This window comes from Staurois parvus, unplaced genomic scaffold (genome assembly GCF_062004578.1).
Source record: "Staurois parvus isolate SC_StPar_1 unplaced genomic scaffold, SC_StPar_1.0 ptg000498l, whole genome shotgun sequence".
Lineage (NCBI taxonomy): Eukaryota > Metazoa > Chordata > Amphibia > Anura > Ranidae > Staurois > Staurois parvus.
The window spans coordinates 888038-907681 of NW_028318294.1; the positions used below are offsets into that span (position 1 = coordinate 888038).

At 41.5% G+C, this 19644-nt stretch overlaps 1 protein-coding gene across 3 annotated transcripts in view; it reads right to left on the reverse strand.

The window, feature by feature from the left end:
- The window catches only part of CPNE2 (copine 2), a 263539-nt gene that overhangs the window by 151564 nt on the left and 92331 nt on the right, over positions 1-19644 (reverse strand). For all 3 annotated transcript variants that reach the window (XM_089689791.1, XM_089689792.1, XM_089689790.1), the window contains exon 2: positions 5594-5784. In XM_089689791.1, the coding sequence (XP_089545917.1) occupies positions 5594-5761 (168 nt within the window). In that variant the 5' untranslated portion in view covers positions 5762-5784. The remainder of the gene's footprint in view (positions 1-5593; positions 5785-19644) is intronic.

The window sequence follows — 19644 nt, forward strand, 5'->3', positions numbered from 1 at the left end:
CTAAGTAGGTTACTTGTGTTATAAATATAGGAGATGTGAGTTTAGGACTTGTAACTTGTTTTTCAATTTTTTACACTGTTCTTTGCCCTGTTCAGTTATTGTGTTTGAACCCTATTGATTTTGGCATCGATACTCTGCAGGATTAGCAGGAAAGATGCTGCCAACAGAAAAAAGCAATTGCTGGCAGCACGTTGGCTTAGCGTTTAGCAACGTACAGGACTGTGGCCCTCAGTTCAAATCTCACTACCTGCATGGAGTTTGCATGTTCTTGTGTGTTTCGTCCTAAACTCCAGAGACAAGCTGGTAAGGTTAATTGTCTTCTCTGTAAATTGGCTTTACTATGTGATGGGCAGCACAGTGGCTAAATGGTTAGCACTTCCACTTGGCAGTACTAGGGTCCTTGGTTCGAATCCCAGCCACGACACCTCCTGCCTGGAGTTTGCATGCTCTCCCTGTGCCTGCGTGGGTTTCCTCCCGATACTCCGGTTTCCTCCCACACTCCAAAGACATGCTGGTAGGTTAATTGGATCCTGTCTAAATTGGCCCTTGTATGTGAATGTGAGTTAGGGACCTTAGATTGTACGCCCATTGAGGGTTAGGGACTGATGTGGATGTACAATATATATGTAAAGCGCTGTGTAAATTGACAGCACTATATAAGTACCTGAAATAAATCATAATAAATAAATGTGAGATAGGGACCTTAGATTGTAAGCTCCTTGAGGGTAGTATATTTCCAATATTTACTGTAAATTGTCGGTGCTTTATAAACACCTGTAATTAAAAAAATAATCAATTTATGTATGCTGTGCACTGCCAGCTACCGTACAGTGCATTGGGGTGCTATTCAAAACAAATGGTACCGGAACACACTGTGGTCCATGTTACCGTCCATTGCAGCCACACGTAGTAAAATGCCCAATTCACTACACATCGTGGTAATACACCAATCAGAATGGGTCCTAAATCACACTGCAACACAGCACAGTTGTCTGAACAGGCACTGAAAATGCTGTTTTTGTCCGTCAGTGCCTTGTGCTATGATGCAAAAATCGTATCATATATTGTAAGTATGAACAGTGCGCGAATGGTTCTGTGACCAATTTCTTCAAACAGACTAAATTGCTACTAATACGCAAAAGCAAATGTTTTACTGAAGGCCTATTCACATATCGCATAGCAGGAATGCTGGTTCCCACTAGCGATTTTGAAATTGTGATTGACATGCGTTTCCATATGTCATTCAAATGAATGGGCTGCCCTATGGGAGTTTGTTGCTCCAAAGAAGTTCAGGGACCAAATTTTGGCCATGAACCAGGTACAATTTTACACATTATTTATTACAGGTACTTATAGCGCTGTCAATTTACGCAGCGCTTTACACACACACACATATATATATTTATTGTACATTCACATCAGCCCCTAACTCTGAAGGGGTGTACAATCTAAAGCGTTTTGCCGTGATTCTCATGTGTTTTGACAAGTGTCAATTATGGCAAAATCACACTGTTTGGGGTGCTATTCAGAATGAAGGGCACCGAAACACACATTGCACATTTTGCCACAATTTCGAATTGGCACAGTTTTGCCAAGTGTGAATGGGGCCTTAAAGAACAGAAAAAGCAATAAGTAAATGAAATGGAATCTTCCAACTCTTAAGATAAGCATGTTCTGCGAATGTCCCATTTGAAAGACAAAGATTTAAAATTGCATTTTATTTATAATTAACTAGAGAATTACATATAATTATGCAACAGCTAAAAAAACTACTGATTTTAATGTTGTGGATTTAGTAACACTTTACGGCGGAACTCCAACCAAAAGGGGAAGTTTCACTTTAGGGCCTCCGCCCTTTACTCTTTCCCATTTGGAGGGGTACCTGATTTTGATAGGTACCCACTCCCGCCCGGCCTAGGATATCCGAGTGGAAGTGCTCCTTCCCCCCTCTCTCCTTCCCAACAGTCTTCTGGGATACAGAACAAGTCCCAGAAGACTGCATGAGCAATCACAGTGCACAAGGTGGCTCATGCATGCGCAGTGGACACCCAGCTGTGAAGCCACAAGCTGTCACAGCTGGGTACCCACAGCTAAGATGCTGGCACTGAGGACCGAAGACAGTACACGGCGCCCCCTTGGGCGAGCACAGTGCTGGATCCTGGGACAGGTAAGTATCTGTTTATTAAAAGTCAAGCAGCTAATGGTTTTGTAGCTGCTGTCTAAGGTTTTTTTCAAAAATGACTGGAGCTCCGCTTGAATTTGTTAAAAACTATTTTTTAATAGTATTGTTGCTTACGTTGGTTCTAAAGTAAAATTTTTTTTTTTTTACATAAATGCATTCCCCGCATCAAGGGAAAAAAAACAACATTTCACTAGCTGATATTTTCTTTCATCCCTAAATACTTACCTGTCACCTTTCTTAATCCAAGGCTGTGCATGTCTGCAGAAGTGTCAGACTTCTCACCGGGGCAAAAGAAGTCAAAATTTTTTCTTTTTTTTTTAATGAAATTAAAAGCCCAACTCCAAGCAATTAAGAAATCATATCTTGCAGTTGGGCTGTGGCTACAGTGTATGAGTTTATTGTTCATTTTGAGGGAAAAAAAAAATAACCTACTTAGCCAATCCTCCGCCTCTACGCACAGTGGTCTAGGTCCCAGATGATATCAAGACCAATGCAAGGTCCACATCCCTGCACTGGACGTGATGACACTGAAGGAGAGTCCACCCTCGGAGTGTGGGGAGTGTCATCTGCCAAGGGAGCGGAGGATCAAGTGTGTAAAACTGTTTCTCCTCTTGTCAACAAAACAAGCTATTAACCTATATATATATATATATATATATATATATACACACACACACAGTGAAGGAAATAAATATTTGATCCCCTGCTGATTTTGAATGTTTGCCCACTCACAAAGAAATGATCAGTCTAAAAATCGAATGGTAGGTGTATTGTAACACCGAGAGACAGAATAGCAACAAAAATTCAAAAGAAATGCATGTCTAACAAATTATGCACTGATTTGCATGTTCATGAGGGAAATAAGTATTTGATCCCCTATCATTCAGCAGGATTTCTGGCTACCAGGTGTCTTTCATACAGGTAAAAAGCTGATATTAGAAGCAGTCTCTTAAAGAGAGTGCTGTTAATCTAATTTTGTTACCTGTATAAAAGACACCTGTCCACAGGAGCAATCAAACAATCAGATTTCAAACTCTCCACCATGGCAAAGACCAAAGAGCTGTCCAAGGATGTCAGGGACAAGATTGTAGACCTACACAAGGCTGGACTGGGCTACAAAACTATTGCCAAGCATCTTGGTGAGAAGGTGGCAACAGTTGGTGCAATCATTCGCAAATGGAAGAAACATAAAACAACTGTCAGTGTCCCTAGGTCTGTTGCACCATGCAAGATCTCACCTCGTGGAGTGTCAATGATCATGAGAACAGTGAGGAATCATCCCAGAACTACACGTGAGGATCTTGTCAATGATCTCCAGGCAGCTGGGACCACAGTCACCAAGAAAACAATTGGTAACACACTACACGGACAAGGATTGAAATCCTGCAGTGCCCGCAAGGTCCCTGATGCAGAGAAGGACTAGTTGAAAGTGTTGTGGTCAGATGAGGCCAAAATCAAGCCCTTTGGCATCAACTCAACTCGCCATATTTGGAGGAGGTTGAATGCTTCCTATGACCCCAAGAACACCATCCCAACTGTCAAACATGGTGGTGGAAACATTCTGCTTTTCCTCAGAGCCTCTGAGGAAGAAGTTGTGTCCTCGAAACGCGTTAGCCAGTTGGTCATCCAGGGTTCCATCGTATGGACTCCGATGTTGTTTGGATCATACATCTTGTTCAGTTTGACATGCCTGTGTTATTATGTCCATTGTGAGTATGATACCTATTTTTTTTCATCAATAAATTATTTTAAACGATAATGCACTAGGTCGGTGCGCCCTTTTTCTGTTTCTCCATTTGTAGACAGGACACCTGCACCACATCAAAGGGACGATGGACTGGGCAATGTACCATCAAATCTTGGGTGAGAACCTTCTTCCCTCAGCCAGGGCATTAAAAATGGGTCGTGGATGGGTGTTCCAGCATGACAATGACCCAAAACACACGGCCAAGGTAACAAAGGAGTAGCTCAAAAGGAAGCACATTAAGGCCCTAGAGTGGCCTAGCCAGGCTCCAAGACCTTAATCCGATTGAAAATCTGTGGAGGGAGCTGAAATCAAGTTGCCAAACGTCAGCCAACAAACCTTAATGACTTGGAGAGGATCTGCCAAGAGGAGTGGGCCAAAATCCCTCCTGAGATGTGTGCAAACCTGGTGGCCAACTACAGGAAACGTCTGACCTCTGTGATTGCCAACAAGGGATTTGCCACCAAGTACTAAGTCATGTTTTCTGAAGGGGATCAAATACTTATTTCCCTTATGAACATGCAAATCAGTGCATAATTTGTTGGACATGCATTTCTTTTGAATTTGTTGTTGCTATTCTGTCTCTCAGTGTTACAATACACCTGCCATTCGATTTTTAGACTGATCATTTCTTTGTGAGTAGGCAAACATTCAAAATCAGCAGGGGATCAAATACTTATTTCCTTCACTGTACGAATAATAATTTGTATCTGGGACCTTACAATAGTCTGGCTTTCTTCTTTTATACCTCTGGACACATTTCTTCAAGGGACAAGCTATGGCTTTTGTATACCAAAGAGATGCCTACTAATAAATCTTTTAATTAGTCTACATGCCTATTTTGGACACTGACTCTCTAATCAAACTGCACTGGGGACACCAGTGGAACCAGAGGCTTGGTGCCAAGAGTTGGTCAAACACAGCTCAAATTACATTTCTGAATCAGCCGAAATCTGGGCCACTGACAGCTTTGTTAGCAAAACTCAGCTTGACAAAACTCAACTGAACAAAACAATGAAGTCAGGTGGGTAATTTTCAGCCAAACAGTGGCTGCATTCTGAGGACACTGCAATTGACTGAGTACTATAGCCGGCAGGGGAGATTCCTCCTTCCATGCGCTCTTTAGTTCGGATGGAGGAACCTATTTGATTTTTCTTCTTCAGCCTGAGACCCGAACAAGAGATCTCTGCATGTATGAATAGTATTATAAGCAGACAGTGATCTTTATATATGACTGATATCTTTTTTGCTTTTTTGACTCCAGTGTCTAAAAAATGAGTAATATCTGTTTCATGAACATCTAAAAAAAATTAAAACCACAAACCAAAAAAGGAGAAAATTATAGACAATTCTTCTGTTGAACAGAAATCTAAATGTGTGAGTACTGACAGATAAATAACTCCCTTGAACACTTATGTGATCAGAACATGGAAAAGCAGAAAATCTATTTTCTGAACTGTCAGATAAAAACAAATGAATCATAAAATGAAGGTGACCTTCCGTGCCTAAGGGACAGTAAACCTCGGACCATTACCACTTAAAGCCCTTGCTCCAAGTCTCGTTTCTGAGAACTGAAGTCACTTTGTGAAACATAATCAATAATTCCCCAATGCAAGGTAATGCAGTGCGCTTTCACAGGGTTTGAAATTACATGTTCATTACTGTACCTCAGACCATTTATCATTTACTTCCAAAAATAAGACACAAAAGGGATCGGATTTGGAGGCGACATCCCGGTCAAGGAGGTTCTGGCAGGAAATGGAAAGTTCCACTCTACAGACGCAGTACTGGGAACCCACTGGACCAGCTGAAGAGGTGCTATATGTGTACGCCATGGGCTTCAGCAAAGCACGACAATCTGAGGAGCAAACAAGACACAAATAGTCAGATCAACAAACATAACTGGTATTTTCCAATTTTAGTATATGTGATGCTGAAGGTATATGCATAAAATCAATACACAAGACAACGATCATCTGGGGCTGAGAAAGCCTCTACTGTAATCCACTTTTTCAGCACCTTTCAGTGTAAAGTCAGTTGAAACGCTCTAGCTGTGATGTAATAACCAACTAGAAAAGTAGGAGTAAGTAAAGAGTGGTGAAAGAGAGGGACAAAGTGATAGTGGGGTTGAGAGGGACAGATTGCCAGCGGTGGGTAGAAGCAGATCTGTGACCAAGATTGCCTAGCTATCCAGAGAGGATGGTCAGAAGAGAGTGATCAAAGTCCCTGAGTATATAATGTTCAATCTAAGGAGTCAAGGCCCATTCAAATTTAAGTTGTTTGTCATTAAGAATTGCAATGTAATTCAATCAAGAGGTACCACACCATTTTACTCTTCACCAGTCCCACCCTTGGGGTGGAGGACCACCAAGCTTTGGCTTGAGCTTCTTTCGCTGTTATAGAAATGAAAGCAAGGAGGTAAAACTGAGTATTTGTAGAGAGCTTGGGTTTCAAATTAAGTAATCCTTTTTTTTTTTTAATTTTTCAGAATACCGCTCTCAAGAAGAGTGTAGACTATCGGGTATACCATACTCCAAAATCCCCTAATGCAAGGACAGGTCCACCATATGTGGAAAAGGGTACTTGGGGTCTGGTAGCCTCTAAAGCCCGATCCTGACACAATCAACACATTTTTTCAATGAGTGCACAGTTTAATAAGTTATTGCAGTGTTTACCTTACAGTAATTTATGTGTCTTTCGCATTTTACAGACATGCTCCATACATAATACGGTCTTTTTATTAAATATAGAGACTGTAAAATAGCCAGTAGAGGGAGCGTTACGGCTCAGTATAACTGTCTCTCTCTGAACAGATGTTGAGATCAAATATTGGATAGCTTGGTATTGCATTTCAGTGGGGTTCATTTACTTAGGACTCATTCACATGGGTGGCAGGATGGCAGAAAAGTCAAGTGATCAAGTTGTGGGTTTGAGTGTAATTGCAGCCATTAGACTACATGATTTAAGCACCCAAATCAAAGCTGCCTAGATCATGCATTTTTCTTTTGATGTCCATAATTTAACACACCAGAATGCCGATTATGCAAGAACCACAACATGACGGTAAAAAGTTAGTTTTCCTTGCTAGTTAGATCTAAATTTCTTCTCCAGCCCAAAGCAAGCAGCTTCTAAACACCAGGAGATCTCTATGGTCTGCTTGGCTTGTAGTGTAATGCAACAAAAATATTAGCTGAAGTGCTACACCACTGCCAAAAGGTCCAGAGATGACTATTTCAATAAAGGCAAGGGGGACAATCGAAACAGATTCCAACTGGTCCAAAACTGCCCCTTCATCAGGGCTTGAAAAAACATAAGGACATCTCCTTATCAATATAGTGTTCTCCCCTCGGGGATCATAGTTAAAATCAAATATTTGATCAATCCATATATCAGGATCAATATATAAATCAATATTCGCTCTATACAAATTAGGTAATATTGAATAAGTAATATACAAGAACATGTGACCAATGTAAGAATCGGAATAACAAAAGCAGCTTCTACACCCCAGGAGATCTCTATGGTCTGCTTGGCTTGTAGTGTAATGCAACAAAAATGTTAGCTGAAGTGCCACACCACTGCTAAAAGGTCCAGAGATGACTATTTCAATAAAGGCAAGGGGGACAATCAAAACAGATTCCAACTGGTCCAAAACCGCCCCTTCATCAGGGCTTGAAAAAACATAAGGACATCTCCTTATCAATATAGTGTTCTCCCCTCGGGGATCATAGTTAAAATCAAATATTTGATCAATCCATATATCAGGATCAATATATAAATCAATATTAGCTCTATAATAATCAGGTAATATTGAATAAGTAATATACAAGAATATGTGACCAATGTAAGAATCTGAATAACAAAACATGCCATTTTGAACTGTAACGTGCATGGTTTGACGTAGGCCTGGTTCAGACCAGCGCACTACAGTCCATTTAACATGGGTTCCTATGGGACATTTTCACATCAATGCTTTTTTGAGCTGCTGCATTTTTGGAAACCATGCACAGGTGCACGAGATTCTGAGTGAACCATCTTTATTAAATAAACCCCACAGAGAAGGGGTCAGGTGTAAGTAATGCACAGAGACTAGTGGTCAATAGTAAGTAAAACACACACACAAAAAAAAATAAAAATAAAAGAGTATGCAAGGAACAAAGAGAAGGAGTAATACAAAAAGTGCAGGAATCAAGAGTAAATAACACACAAAGCACAGGGGTCAAAAATAAACAATGCACAAAGCACGAGAGTCAGACAAACTCCTTCCCCAAATCAAATTCCACCTACCTTCCAATACAATGCTGCGCAGGACAAATCTACCCCCAGCACAAATCCCCCTTCCCTCTCCAGAATGTACTCAAATTACCTTGTGTATATTGATAAGTGCCCTGGGTCCTGGTGCCATGACCACATGTTATTTTTTTCCTTTAATTTGCAGCTTCCATCTTCTGTCCCTGCCTGTTGGTCAGCTCACCACCTGTTGGGCCTGCATCAGAGATCTGAGGGAAGTATCTCAAAACTCCTCCTCGGCTCTGTGCTGCAGGTCTGACAGTCAGGAAACTAATATCTGATGAAGCACAAAAATACTTACTACTCATGTTTTGTTCAATTTTCTATTGTTATTGCTGGTACAGGTAAAACTTTGAACCAACCCTGTCAGGTTTGAAAAGAAAACAGGCAAAAGTTACCTGCAAGAAGTAATATATGAACCTCTTCCACCATTGTTGAAGGTGAAGTAGGAGACATGGGGCACCAGAGAGATAAGGATACTACCTCTTCTCTTGCAGGGAATTTCTGGCTGTACTTTTTTAGAACCTGACAGAGTTGCTTTACATAGATCAGCCTAATAGGCAATAAAACAGGATACCAAACATACAAGGCAGCCATGGAAACATTTTCTAGATCTAAGCACCATGAAATTATAGTGGAAGGCATCAGTAGGACAGTGAAGACAAGGACAACCTTCATGGACAAAGTCATGCGTAGTAGAAGATGCTTCAGTTTCATCCTAATCTAATCCTAAAATCCAAATTATAATCAGGTGCAGACATTGTTAAGCAGCTGTAAAGTTCCTGTACACAATGTCACATCCTCTCTCTCTACACTGTCCATACAGCCACATGACAATAGTTCCTTCACAAGTGTCTCCTCTTACAAGGTCATTAGTCCCTGTGGAAATGACAGCTCCTGGGCTCATTTCAAGAAGATGTCTCATGCCCTCTCTTCTATCTCCTAAGGAGGTTATTTTAACTCTGCATGGCAGTATACTGTCAATCCGTTTAATATATGGCTGCTGGCTTCCTTTTTTAAAGAAACCTCTGCTATGAAAGTACATAGCCTACTACTGCTGATCTTGTCTTCTGAACATGCTAATTCTCTAGCGGATTCATTGACTTCAATAGGTTTTGAGTTGCTCAGAGGAAGTATGCAGGTCATGAATTTGGATTTTTCTGTTTTACTTTCACAGAAATTAATTACCCCTTCCTGACCCCACCAGAGGCCCTTTGATTGGGTATTCATGCCAATATGGACTTCCTGATTACGTCATAACTATGATTGGCTTTCACAGCGTCCACATGATCTGGAGCCCAGCTAGCCGGCTCCCAATCATAAACAGAGACCGTGAGCTGTCTGTTACTGTGCTGGGAAGGAGTATGAAGGTCGATTTCAGCACAGTAACCTTGGCCTCCATGGATATATGTGTGTGGTATAAGACCTTATGTACACTGCTGCTCCTAAACATGAGTTTAGGAGCATTTTGGCAGGTTTTTTTTGCCAAAGCTCCTGAACTCAACTCAATAAAAGTCTGTGTCCATGTATACATAGGCTTTTACCTGAGTTTAGGAACAGCACAGTTTAGGGGCAGTTAAATATTCCCCTCCTGATCGCAATTCTTGCATCCAGAAGAGGAAAGTTTTGGCAAAAAAAATTGTAAACGTGGCAAAGACACGTGTAAATACGTCTAAACACTAGCCGCTTTCAGCGCCTGGGCATTTATTAATGTAAATACGTCTAAACACTAGCCGCTTTCAGCGCCTGGGCATTTATTAATGTCAATATTGTGGCCAATCAATTTAATGAACAACTAAGCGCTTAACGCGGCATTGCGTTTACACGCGTTTAGCATTTTTCTGCTGCCAGGAGAGCTAAGCATCTAGGGGAGTTCATGTGTACATGAAGCCTTACAAGGTCTGCAAGAGGTTAAAGAATCACTGTACATTTATACCAGGGGTCAGCAACCAGTAGATCTCAGCCAGGTGACTGGTAGATCATGCTGACCCGCCATCCCATAGCATCAAGTGCAATGCAGAGGGACTACTTGTAAAGTTGGAGCTGTAGTAGGGAGCAAGAGTCGCATAAGTTGATGCTTCCTCTGCAGTGCTGGCTCCTACGTCCTGCCATGTTTGGTGGGTGTAGCACCTGCCAATCATGACCCATTCAAGTGAATGAGGCCACTCTGCAAATGCCCTGAAACCTTGTGCAGTACAGAAAACAAGGGGTTAAACAGCAGCATTGTGTTGCTTTCTCACCACCTACTTTAACCCCTTGGACCCCGCAGAGGCATGCAGTTGCGGGGCACTTGCAGAGTGGCCCTATTTATTTGAATAGGTCTCAACTGACAGGCAGTTGCACCCACCAAAAGCAACAGGGGTTGTGATTCTTGCTGTGGCATGTGTACACCTTTGACTGCTGCCTCAGCAGCTAAAAGGGGTAGGGACTTAAGTGCTGGATTTTACCACCCTCAAACTTTTCATGTGAACCAGCCCTAAGGGTGCAGGATGCAACAAGAGCTCTTGTTCCTCTGCAAAGTGATCCAATTGTGTTTGACAGGTGGTGAGAATGCATTATATTGCCTCCTCGCCACCTCATTTAAACCATGCAATGCGTGCGATTGTGACAAGGTTGAACAGCAATTAGAGGTTTTAATCAGGTGTGAGGAGGTGACACTGTGCCCGGTGATCTTTGACTTCTCCCATGTTGCTCAGGTAAATCTCCACCTATTTAAGGTTGCCTATCCCTGATTTAAACAGTTATACTCTAATTTATTTTCCTCCTCCAGAGCAACCCCCCAAGTCCTATGCCATCGGATGACAAAAGTCGCTTTTGGAGGGATCTTCCAATAATCCGAACGTTAGTACTCAGCTTTTGACAGCCGATCACGACAGTTCATACAACAATATCCAAGGGAACAAGCATGGAAATTGTTCTCATACAATAACAGAGTGAATGATTGTTGTTAAATCAGAACAGTATTCGTCTGAAAAAATTGAGAGACCAAGACCACGCATGCTCGGAAACAGAAGAATACATTACATCACTTACAAAATTGTATTCTGTCATACGAGAATTTTCGAAACTTTAGCAAACTTTTCATTTTCGATATGAGACTAGCATGCAAAAAAATTTGATGACCATTCAGCCGATATTCTCATGTGTATGAGACATTATACTCACCTGTCTAGGCTCATTCCAAATCCATACTGTAGTGCCCACAGGGTGCCACATAGCAGCAGCTGTAAACTCTCCAGGCCAGCACTTTTCTTCTGTGCTTTAACAGACAAATCCTGTTTAATTCTATGGAAAGGTGGTCTGTGATTGGATTGCATGATAAACACTTTCTAAGAATTAATATTTTTTCACATGCAAAAATCACTACAGGACAGCTGGGGAAGTTTGCAGCAGCAGCCGCGTGGCCTCCCCATCGGCAGATCAGCATGGATCTGGCAAGAACATGAACAGCTAAGTCTAGTACTCCTGGGGGTGCTGCAGGGACTAAATAAAGATATAACTTTTACGAAAGTAAAGTTATCCTTTAAAGCCAAAGACTGCCAGGCATCTAGCATTTTCAGGGGGATGTTAGCATTGGCCAGCATCTGTATTTCTCACAGAACAGGTTTCTTTTTTTCGTCAACTGTGCTTTTATTGAGCGTTTTGTTAAAGCAGAACTCCAGTTACATTTTTTTTTTACCATACAGTGGGGATGTGCATGGATCAGCTGCTTGTTTTTTGTAGGGGTGAAGACTAAAATCATACTCACTTGACCCGCTGATCCTATGGAAAACTGCGTACCCCCAAGGTCCAGCGGTGGACTGCTCCTGTCTGTGGAGTGTGCATTGAGCATGATGGCGTGAAGGACACTCCATTTACATGACCGCTGGACTGCGGGGGTGGGTTGTGTATAGGAGCTGAAAGGTTCGGTCTTGTGTGGGGAGGATCGGTGGGTCAGGGGGTCAGGTGAGTATAGCTTTGGTGTTCTCTCCCCTAGAACAAAACAAGTTTTTAACCCGTGCATTGCTGGTACAGCCCCACTGCATGGGCACAAAAAACAAACGTAATCAGGCAATGGTCCAACTCCTGCAGAGTTCAGGAGTGCTCCACGTACAGAGTGCAGAGTTCAGGAGTGTTCTGCGTACAGAGTGCAGAGTTCAGGAGTGCTCTACGTACAGAGTCCAGAGTTCAGGAGTGCTCTACGTACACAGTCCAGAGTTCAGGAGTGCTCTGCGAACAGAGTGCAGAGTTCAGGAGTGCTCTACCTACAGAGTGCAGAGTCCAGGAGTGCTCTACATAGAGTGCAAAGTTCAGGAGTGCTCTACGTACAGAGTGCAGAGTTCAGGAGTGCTCTACGTACAGAGTCCAGAGTTCAGGAGTGCTCTGCGAACAGAGTGCAGAGTTCAGAAGTGCTCTACGTACAGAGTGCAGAGTTCAGGAGTGCTCTACGTACAGAGTGCAGAGTTCAGGAGTGCTCTACGTACAGAGTTCAGAGTTCAGGAGTGCTCTACGTACAGAATGCAGAGTTCAGGAGTGCTCTACATACACAGTGCAGAGTTCAGGAGTGCTCTACGTACAGAGTGCAGAGTTCAGGAGTGCTCTACGTACAGAGTGCAGAGTTTAGGAATGCTCTACCCACAGAGTGCAGAGTTCATGAGTGCTCTACGTACAGAGTGCAGAGTTCAGGAGTGCTCTATGTACAGAGTGCAGAGTTTAGGAGTGCTCTACGTACAGAGTGCAGAGTTCAGGAGTGCTCTACATACAGAGTGCAGAGTTCAGGAGTGCTCTACGTACAGAGAGAAGAGTACAGGAGTGCTCTACATACACAGTGCAGAGTTCAAGAGTGCGCTACGTACAGAGTTCAGGAGTGCTCTACCTACAGAGTGCAGAGTTCAGGAGTGCTCTATGTACAGAGTTCAAGAGTGCGCTACGTACAGAGTTCAGGAGTGCACTACCTACAGAGTGCAGAGTTCAAGAGTGCTCTAACTACAGAGTGCAGAGTTCAGGAGTGCTCTACCTACAGAGTGCAGAGTTCAGGAGTGCTCTATGTACAGAGTGCAGAGTTCAGGAGTGCTCTACGTACCGAGTTCAAGAGTGCGCTACGTACAGAGTGCAGAGTTCAGGAGTGCTCTACGTACAAAGAGTGCAGAGTTCAGGAGTGCTCTACGTACCAAGTACAGAATTCAGGTGTGCTCTACGTACAGAATTCAGGAGTGCTCTACGTACAAAGTACAGAATTCAGGAGTGCTCTATGTACAGAGTACAGAATTCAGGAGTGCTCTACGTACAGAGTACAGAATTTAGAAGTGCTCTACATGCAGAGTACAGAATTCAGGAGTGCTCTACGTACAGAGTACAGAATTCAGGAGTGCTCTACGTGCAGAGTACAGAATTCAGGAGTGCTCTACGTGCAGAGTACAGAATTCAGGAGTGCTCTACGTACAGAGTACAGAATTTAGAAGTGCTCTACATGCAGAGTACAGAATTCAGGAGTGCTCTACGTACAGAGTACAGAATTCAGGAGTGCTCTACGTGCAGAGTACAGAATTCAGGAGTGCTCTACGTGCAGAGTACAGAATTCAGGAGTGCTCTACGTGCAGAGTACAGAATTCAGGAGTGCTCTACGTACAGAATTCAGGAGTGCTCTACGTGCAGAGTACAGAATTCAGGAGTGCTCTACGTACAGAATTCAGGAGTGCTCTACGTGCAGAGTACAGAATTCAGGAGTGCTCTACGTACAGAGTACAGAATTCAGGAGTGCTCTACGTGCAGAGTACAGAATTCAGGAGTGCTCTACGTACAGAATTCAGGAGTGCTCTACGTACAGAGTACAGAATTCAGGAGTGCTCTACGTACAGAATTCAGGAGTGCTCTACGTACAGAGTACAGAATTCAGGAATGCTCTACGTACAGAGTACAGAATTCAGGAGTGCTCTACGTACAGAGTGCAGAATTCAGGAGTGCTCTACGTACAGAGTGCAGAACTCAGGACTGCTCATCTCACAAGCCATTTTACAACCAAAATTGACCCCCCAAAGTCACCCGCTTCTCCAGTACAAAGCTCCCCCTACCCCAAAATCTTCCTCCTTGAAAGTACAAGAGAGAGCGGCAGCTGCAAAAGAGCAGCTTCAACTTACCTCAGGATGAGAGTAGAGAGTGCATGTTCAAACCGAGCATCAGAATGGGGAAGAAAGGGGATTTAAGCGGCTTTGAACGTGGCATGGTTGTTAGTGCCAGACGGGCTGGTCTGAGTATTTGAAAAACTGCTGATCTCCTGGGATTTTCATGCACAACCATCTCTATGGTTTACAGAGAATGGTCTGAAAAAATAGAAAATATCCAGGGGCAGTTGTGTGGACAAAAATGCTTTGTTAATGTCAGAGGAGAATGGGCAGACTAATTCGAGATGATAGAAAGGCAATAGTAACTCATGTCAATATGGACCAAAATCTCTGGAGAATGTCTCCAACACCTTGTAGAATCTCTGCCACGAAGAATTAAAGCAGTTCTGAAGGCAAAGAGGGGTCCAAACCGGTACTAGAAAGCTGTACCTAATAAAGTGGCCGTTGAGTGTACAATGAGCGAAATGCGAAGGCCGCCATTGCTGACATTCTTCTGAATATGGCTGCCTCTATCCACAAAATGTTATCTCATAACAAGCATGCAGAAAGTGAAGTCTGACCTCCTGTTCTTCCTGTATTAGGTCACTGACTCAGAAAGTACCAAAGTCTTTGAAAGCCAATAAACTAAAAAAAGTAGAAAACAGTGATAATAGCTTTCTTACAGGTTTCCTAAAAGTCTGGCATTTTACATGATACATTTTTCACTGTTTTTGTTTTTTGTTTTTTTTTCGTTTTTGTTAACAGAACAACCTACTTTACCGATTTACCTCTAGCAATGATTCGATCCTTTGAGTAGTGAAAACGGAATAGTATGCAGATAGTATTAACAAAACCCAGCACAATAAATGATATTCATCACGCTCAAATTAAACAATTTACTATTTGCCTTTAATCTCCAATCTCTGCTCTCCGGAGCTAGAGGCATCAAACATTACAGGCTGTTGTGTGCATACATCTGATATAATATCTCATTATGCACCATTATCAAAGTACTAAACTTAAAGGGTTGGCAGGCTGGGAAAGCATGGCATTGATTTTAATCATAATTCAAATTACATGGCAATGAGCATCAAACGTCTGCATACTATTTTCCTTGCTAAGTGCTTTTCTGGTAATGTATACAGTCAGGTCCATAAATATTGGGACATTGACACAATTCTAACATTTTTGGCTCTATATACCACCACAATGGATTTGAAATGAAAGGAACAAGATGTGCTTTAACTGCAGACTGTCAGCTTTAATTTGAGGGTGTTTACATCCAAATCAGGTGAACGGTGTAGGAATTACAACAGTTTGCATATGTGCCTCCCACTTGTTAAGGGACCAAAAGTAATGGGACAGAATAAGAATTATAAATCAAACTTTCACTTTTTAATACTTGGTTGCAAATCCTATGCAGTCAATTACAGCCTGAAGTCTGGAATGCATAGACATCACCAGACGCTGGGTTTCATCCCTGGTGATGCTCTGCCAGGCCTCTACTGCAACTGTCTTCAGTTCCTGCTTGTTCTTGGGGCATTTTCCCTTAAGTTTTGTCTTCAGCAAGTGAAATGCATGTTCAATCGGATTCAGGTCAGGTGATTGACTTGGCCATTGCATAACATTCCACTTCTTTCCCTTAAAAAACTCTTTGGTTGCTTTTGCAGTATGCTTTGGGTCATTGTCCATCTGCCCTGTTAAGCGGCGTCCAATGAGTTCTGAAGCATTTGGCTGAATATGAGCAGATAATATTGCCCGAAACACTTCAGAATTCATCCTGCTGCTTTTGTCATTGGCAGCCATACATGCCCACGCCATGACACTACCACTACCATGCTTCACTGATGAGGTGGTATGCTTAGGATCATGAGCAGTTCCTTTCCTTCTCCATACTCTTCTCTTCCCATCACTCTGGTACAAGTTGATCTTGGTCTTATCTGTCCATAGGATGTTGTTCCAGAACTGTGAAGGCTTTTTTAGATGTCGCTTGGCAAACTCTAATCTGACCTTCCTGTTTTTGAGGCTCACCAATGGTTTACATCTTGTGGTGAACCCTCTGTATTCACTCTGGTGAAGTCTTCTCTTGATTGTTGACTTTGACACACATACACCTACCTCCTGGAGAGTGTTCTTGATCTGGCCAACTGTTGTGAAGGGTGTTTTCTTCACCAGGGAAAGAATTCTTCAGTCATCCACCACAGTTGTTTTCTGTGGTCTTCCGGGTCTTTTGGTGTTGCTGAGCTCACCGGTGCCTTCCTTCTTTTTAAGAATGTTCCAAACAGTTGTTTTGGCCACGCCTAATGTTTTTGCTATCTCTGTGATGGGTTTGTTTTGTTTTTTCAGCCTAATGATGGCTTGCTTCACTGATAGTGACAGCTCTTTGGATCTCATCTTGAGAGTTGACAGCAACAGATTCCAAATGCAAATAGCACACTTGAAATGAACTCTGGACCTTTTATCTGCTCATTGTAATTGGGATAATGAGGGAATAACACACACCTGGCCATGGAACAGCTGAGAAGCCAATTGTCCCATTACTTTTGGTCCCTTAACAAGTGGGAGGCACATATGCAAACTGTTGTAATTCCTACACCATTCACCTGATTTGGATGTAAATACCCTCAAATTAAAGCTGACAGTCTGCAGTAAAAGCACATCTTGTTTGTTTCATTTCAAATCCATTGTGGTGGTGTATAGAGCCAAAAATGTTAGAATTGTGTCAATGTCCCAATATTTATGGACCTGACTGTATATTTGACACAATACAGTCCTCTTTATGGTAATTATGAGACAATGCACAGTATCCAGTATCATGTCTGGTTGGGATTTGTACTCCTGAGCACGGGTGTCACATCTAAGGGCTCATGTACACTGCAGCTCCTAACCCAACGTTCAGGAGCTGTTCAGCGTTTTTTTTTTTAGCAGCCCCTGAACTCTCCCTAATGTTTTCCTATGTGTCCATGAACACATCATCGTTTAACCTCCCTATCGGTCTGATTATGTCCATATTTCTGTGCTCAAAGCAGTACATTTTTTGCATGGAAATATGTATTTTTTTTATTGTAAGCCTGTAATGTTTAGGAATAACTCACTGAAATCTGTCCGAACAACAGTCTAGTAAACATCCCGGGTATGTTAAAATTTGAAACACAAAATCATACATATAATACTAATCATAAAAAATAATATAATAAAAATAAATTTAATTCAATAATATAATCAAACCAAAAACACTGAAATTTTAAATATAGCGCCAAGTTCGCACATCACTGAGCAAAGTCACAAAATCGTTTTCAGTGTCTGATGATGAATTTCCCCACGAATCATTATCACTCAATTCTGCAAGTGGTTCTAATTTACCATCGCTGTTCTCTAGCTGGTCTAAAACGGATTTTGACCTAAAGGGACACTTTTTGGACACCATGGACGTTTCTCAGTTTCCAGACAGAAAGAACAGTAAAAATGTAGGCAGTGCACAGGACAAAGCATTAGGGACAAAATGTATGTGAAATGCTTTGATACAGTAATGTAATACTATGTGATTTTAGTGAATGTCACTTTTTGTCATTTTCAAATTTCCCGCCGTTCCGTCCCCCGTACGTCCCAACGTCGCAGGGGACGGAACCCAGAAGACAGATGCCAGCATCCGCCGAAAGACATTGCCGGGGACAATGCAGGGGGGACATCGCGGGAGCGCAGGACAACGTAAGAGAAGAACAGATCCCGGAGCAGCGCTGCAAAGTATTCCCGAGTGTAGCTCGGGGTTACCGCTTGTGGTACTGAAACTTTACCCCGAGCTACACTCGGGAATACCGCCAGGGAGGCTACAGTCGTTTACAGGCAGTTGGGTTTAGAGTCGTTTTTTTGATCGCAGAAAACATGCGTTCAGCAGTAGATTTTACTGGCGTTTCAAACGCCAAACACTTGTAAATGCGGCTAAATGCATTTATAAGCGTTTCAGTTTGAAATTATTTTTTAACTCTTCCATTTCCAGATGATGTCCAGAGCCTTTTTCCATCATGAAAAATGCATGTAAAGCTTTTTCCCGGTACTCAAAGGGACCTGGTACACCATACTTTGAGGTTTTCGCATGAAAGAAAATAATTTAGACACTGCTGCACAGAAATGAGCTGGAACACATCCAAACACCACACAAAAAAAACCCCACAAAAAAGACAGCTAATCTCCACAAATACTGCTCGCTCTGCTTCTGCTCTCTCTATTCTTCTCAATATGTCTGAAATAGTTACTTTTTCAATGTTTTTCAGTGCATTCTGGGCATTTTGGAAGGTCTCCTGAGGTTATCTTTCAAAAAATGCTTTTAAACGCAAACGCTAATAAAGGCACTATGCAAACGCGGCTAAACAGACATTTTTTAAGCTACTAAATATATGTATAAGAAGTGCAGCGCTGCACTTCTTATACATATATTTATGAGGTTTATTTTTTGGTTGCCTTTCGTGCTATAGCTGCTATTGTTTTGAAGCGCTCACTGATTGCATCTATCTTTATATTTTTTAACCTACATTTTCCAGCAGTCATTTTCCATCGTTCAGAAGTGTCCCGTGTACATGAAGCCTATTGAAATGCTACAAATTTGGCCATATTCAATATATATATTACATACATACCCACACACTGCATGTTGAAATGCGTTTTTATTACAAAATATATGAAAAATATTTTTAAAAATACATGTAGATTTGTCTTTAAAAAGACAAATCTACATTTTTGGAATGTTAAATGACTTTATATGTTAAAAATAATCTGAAGAATATTTTCCACAAAAACATATTTAAAATATATATTTTTCAAATATATTCTTCAGATTTATTTTAACACATAAAAAAGTAATTTTAACATATATTTGTAAATACATTCCAAAAATGTAGATTTGTATTTTTAAAGACATACAGTATATTTGAAATGTATTTTTAAAAATATTTTTCATATATTTTGTAATAAAAAATGCATTTAAACATGCAGTATATATTTTTTTTGTTTTTTTATTGAAATATATTGAATATTGCCCAAATTGAAGCATTTCAAATATATTTCAATATATTTGGGAAGAATATTTTTAAAATGAATTTCAAATATATTTTTCTTCCATGTGGGTTCTCTGCTGACTTATTATTTTAAAATAACAACAGTTACAGTCTGAGGTTACTACATTTACAGAATATGACAAAATTGATTCTCAGACTGTGTTTATGCGTGCAGACGTACCCAACCTTTTTACAGTGGAAGTACCCTTGAAATCATTTTCACATCTCAGGAAATTCCTGCTAAAATGTATTCTATCTACAGCACATGGTACAGTAGCCACATCACATTAGTGCTGA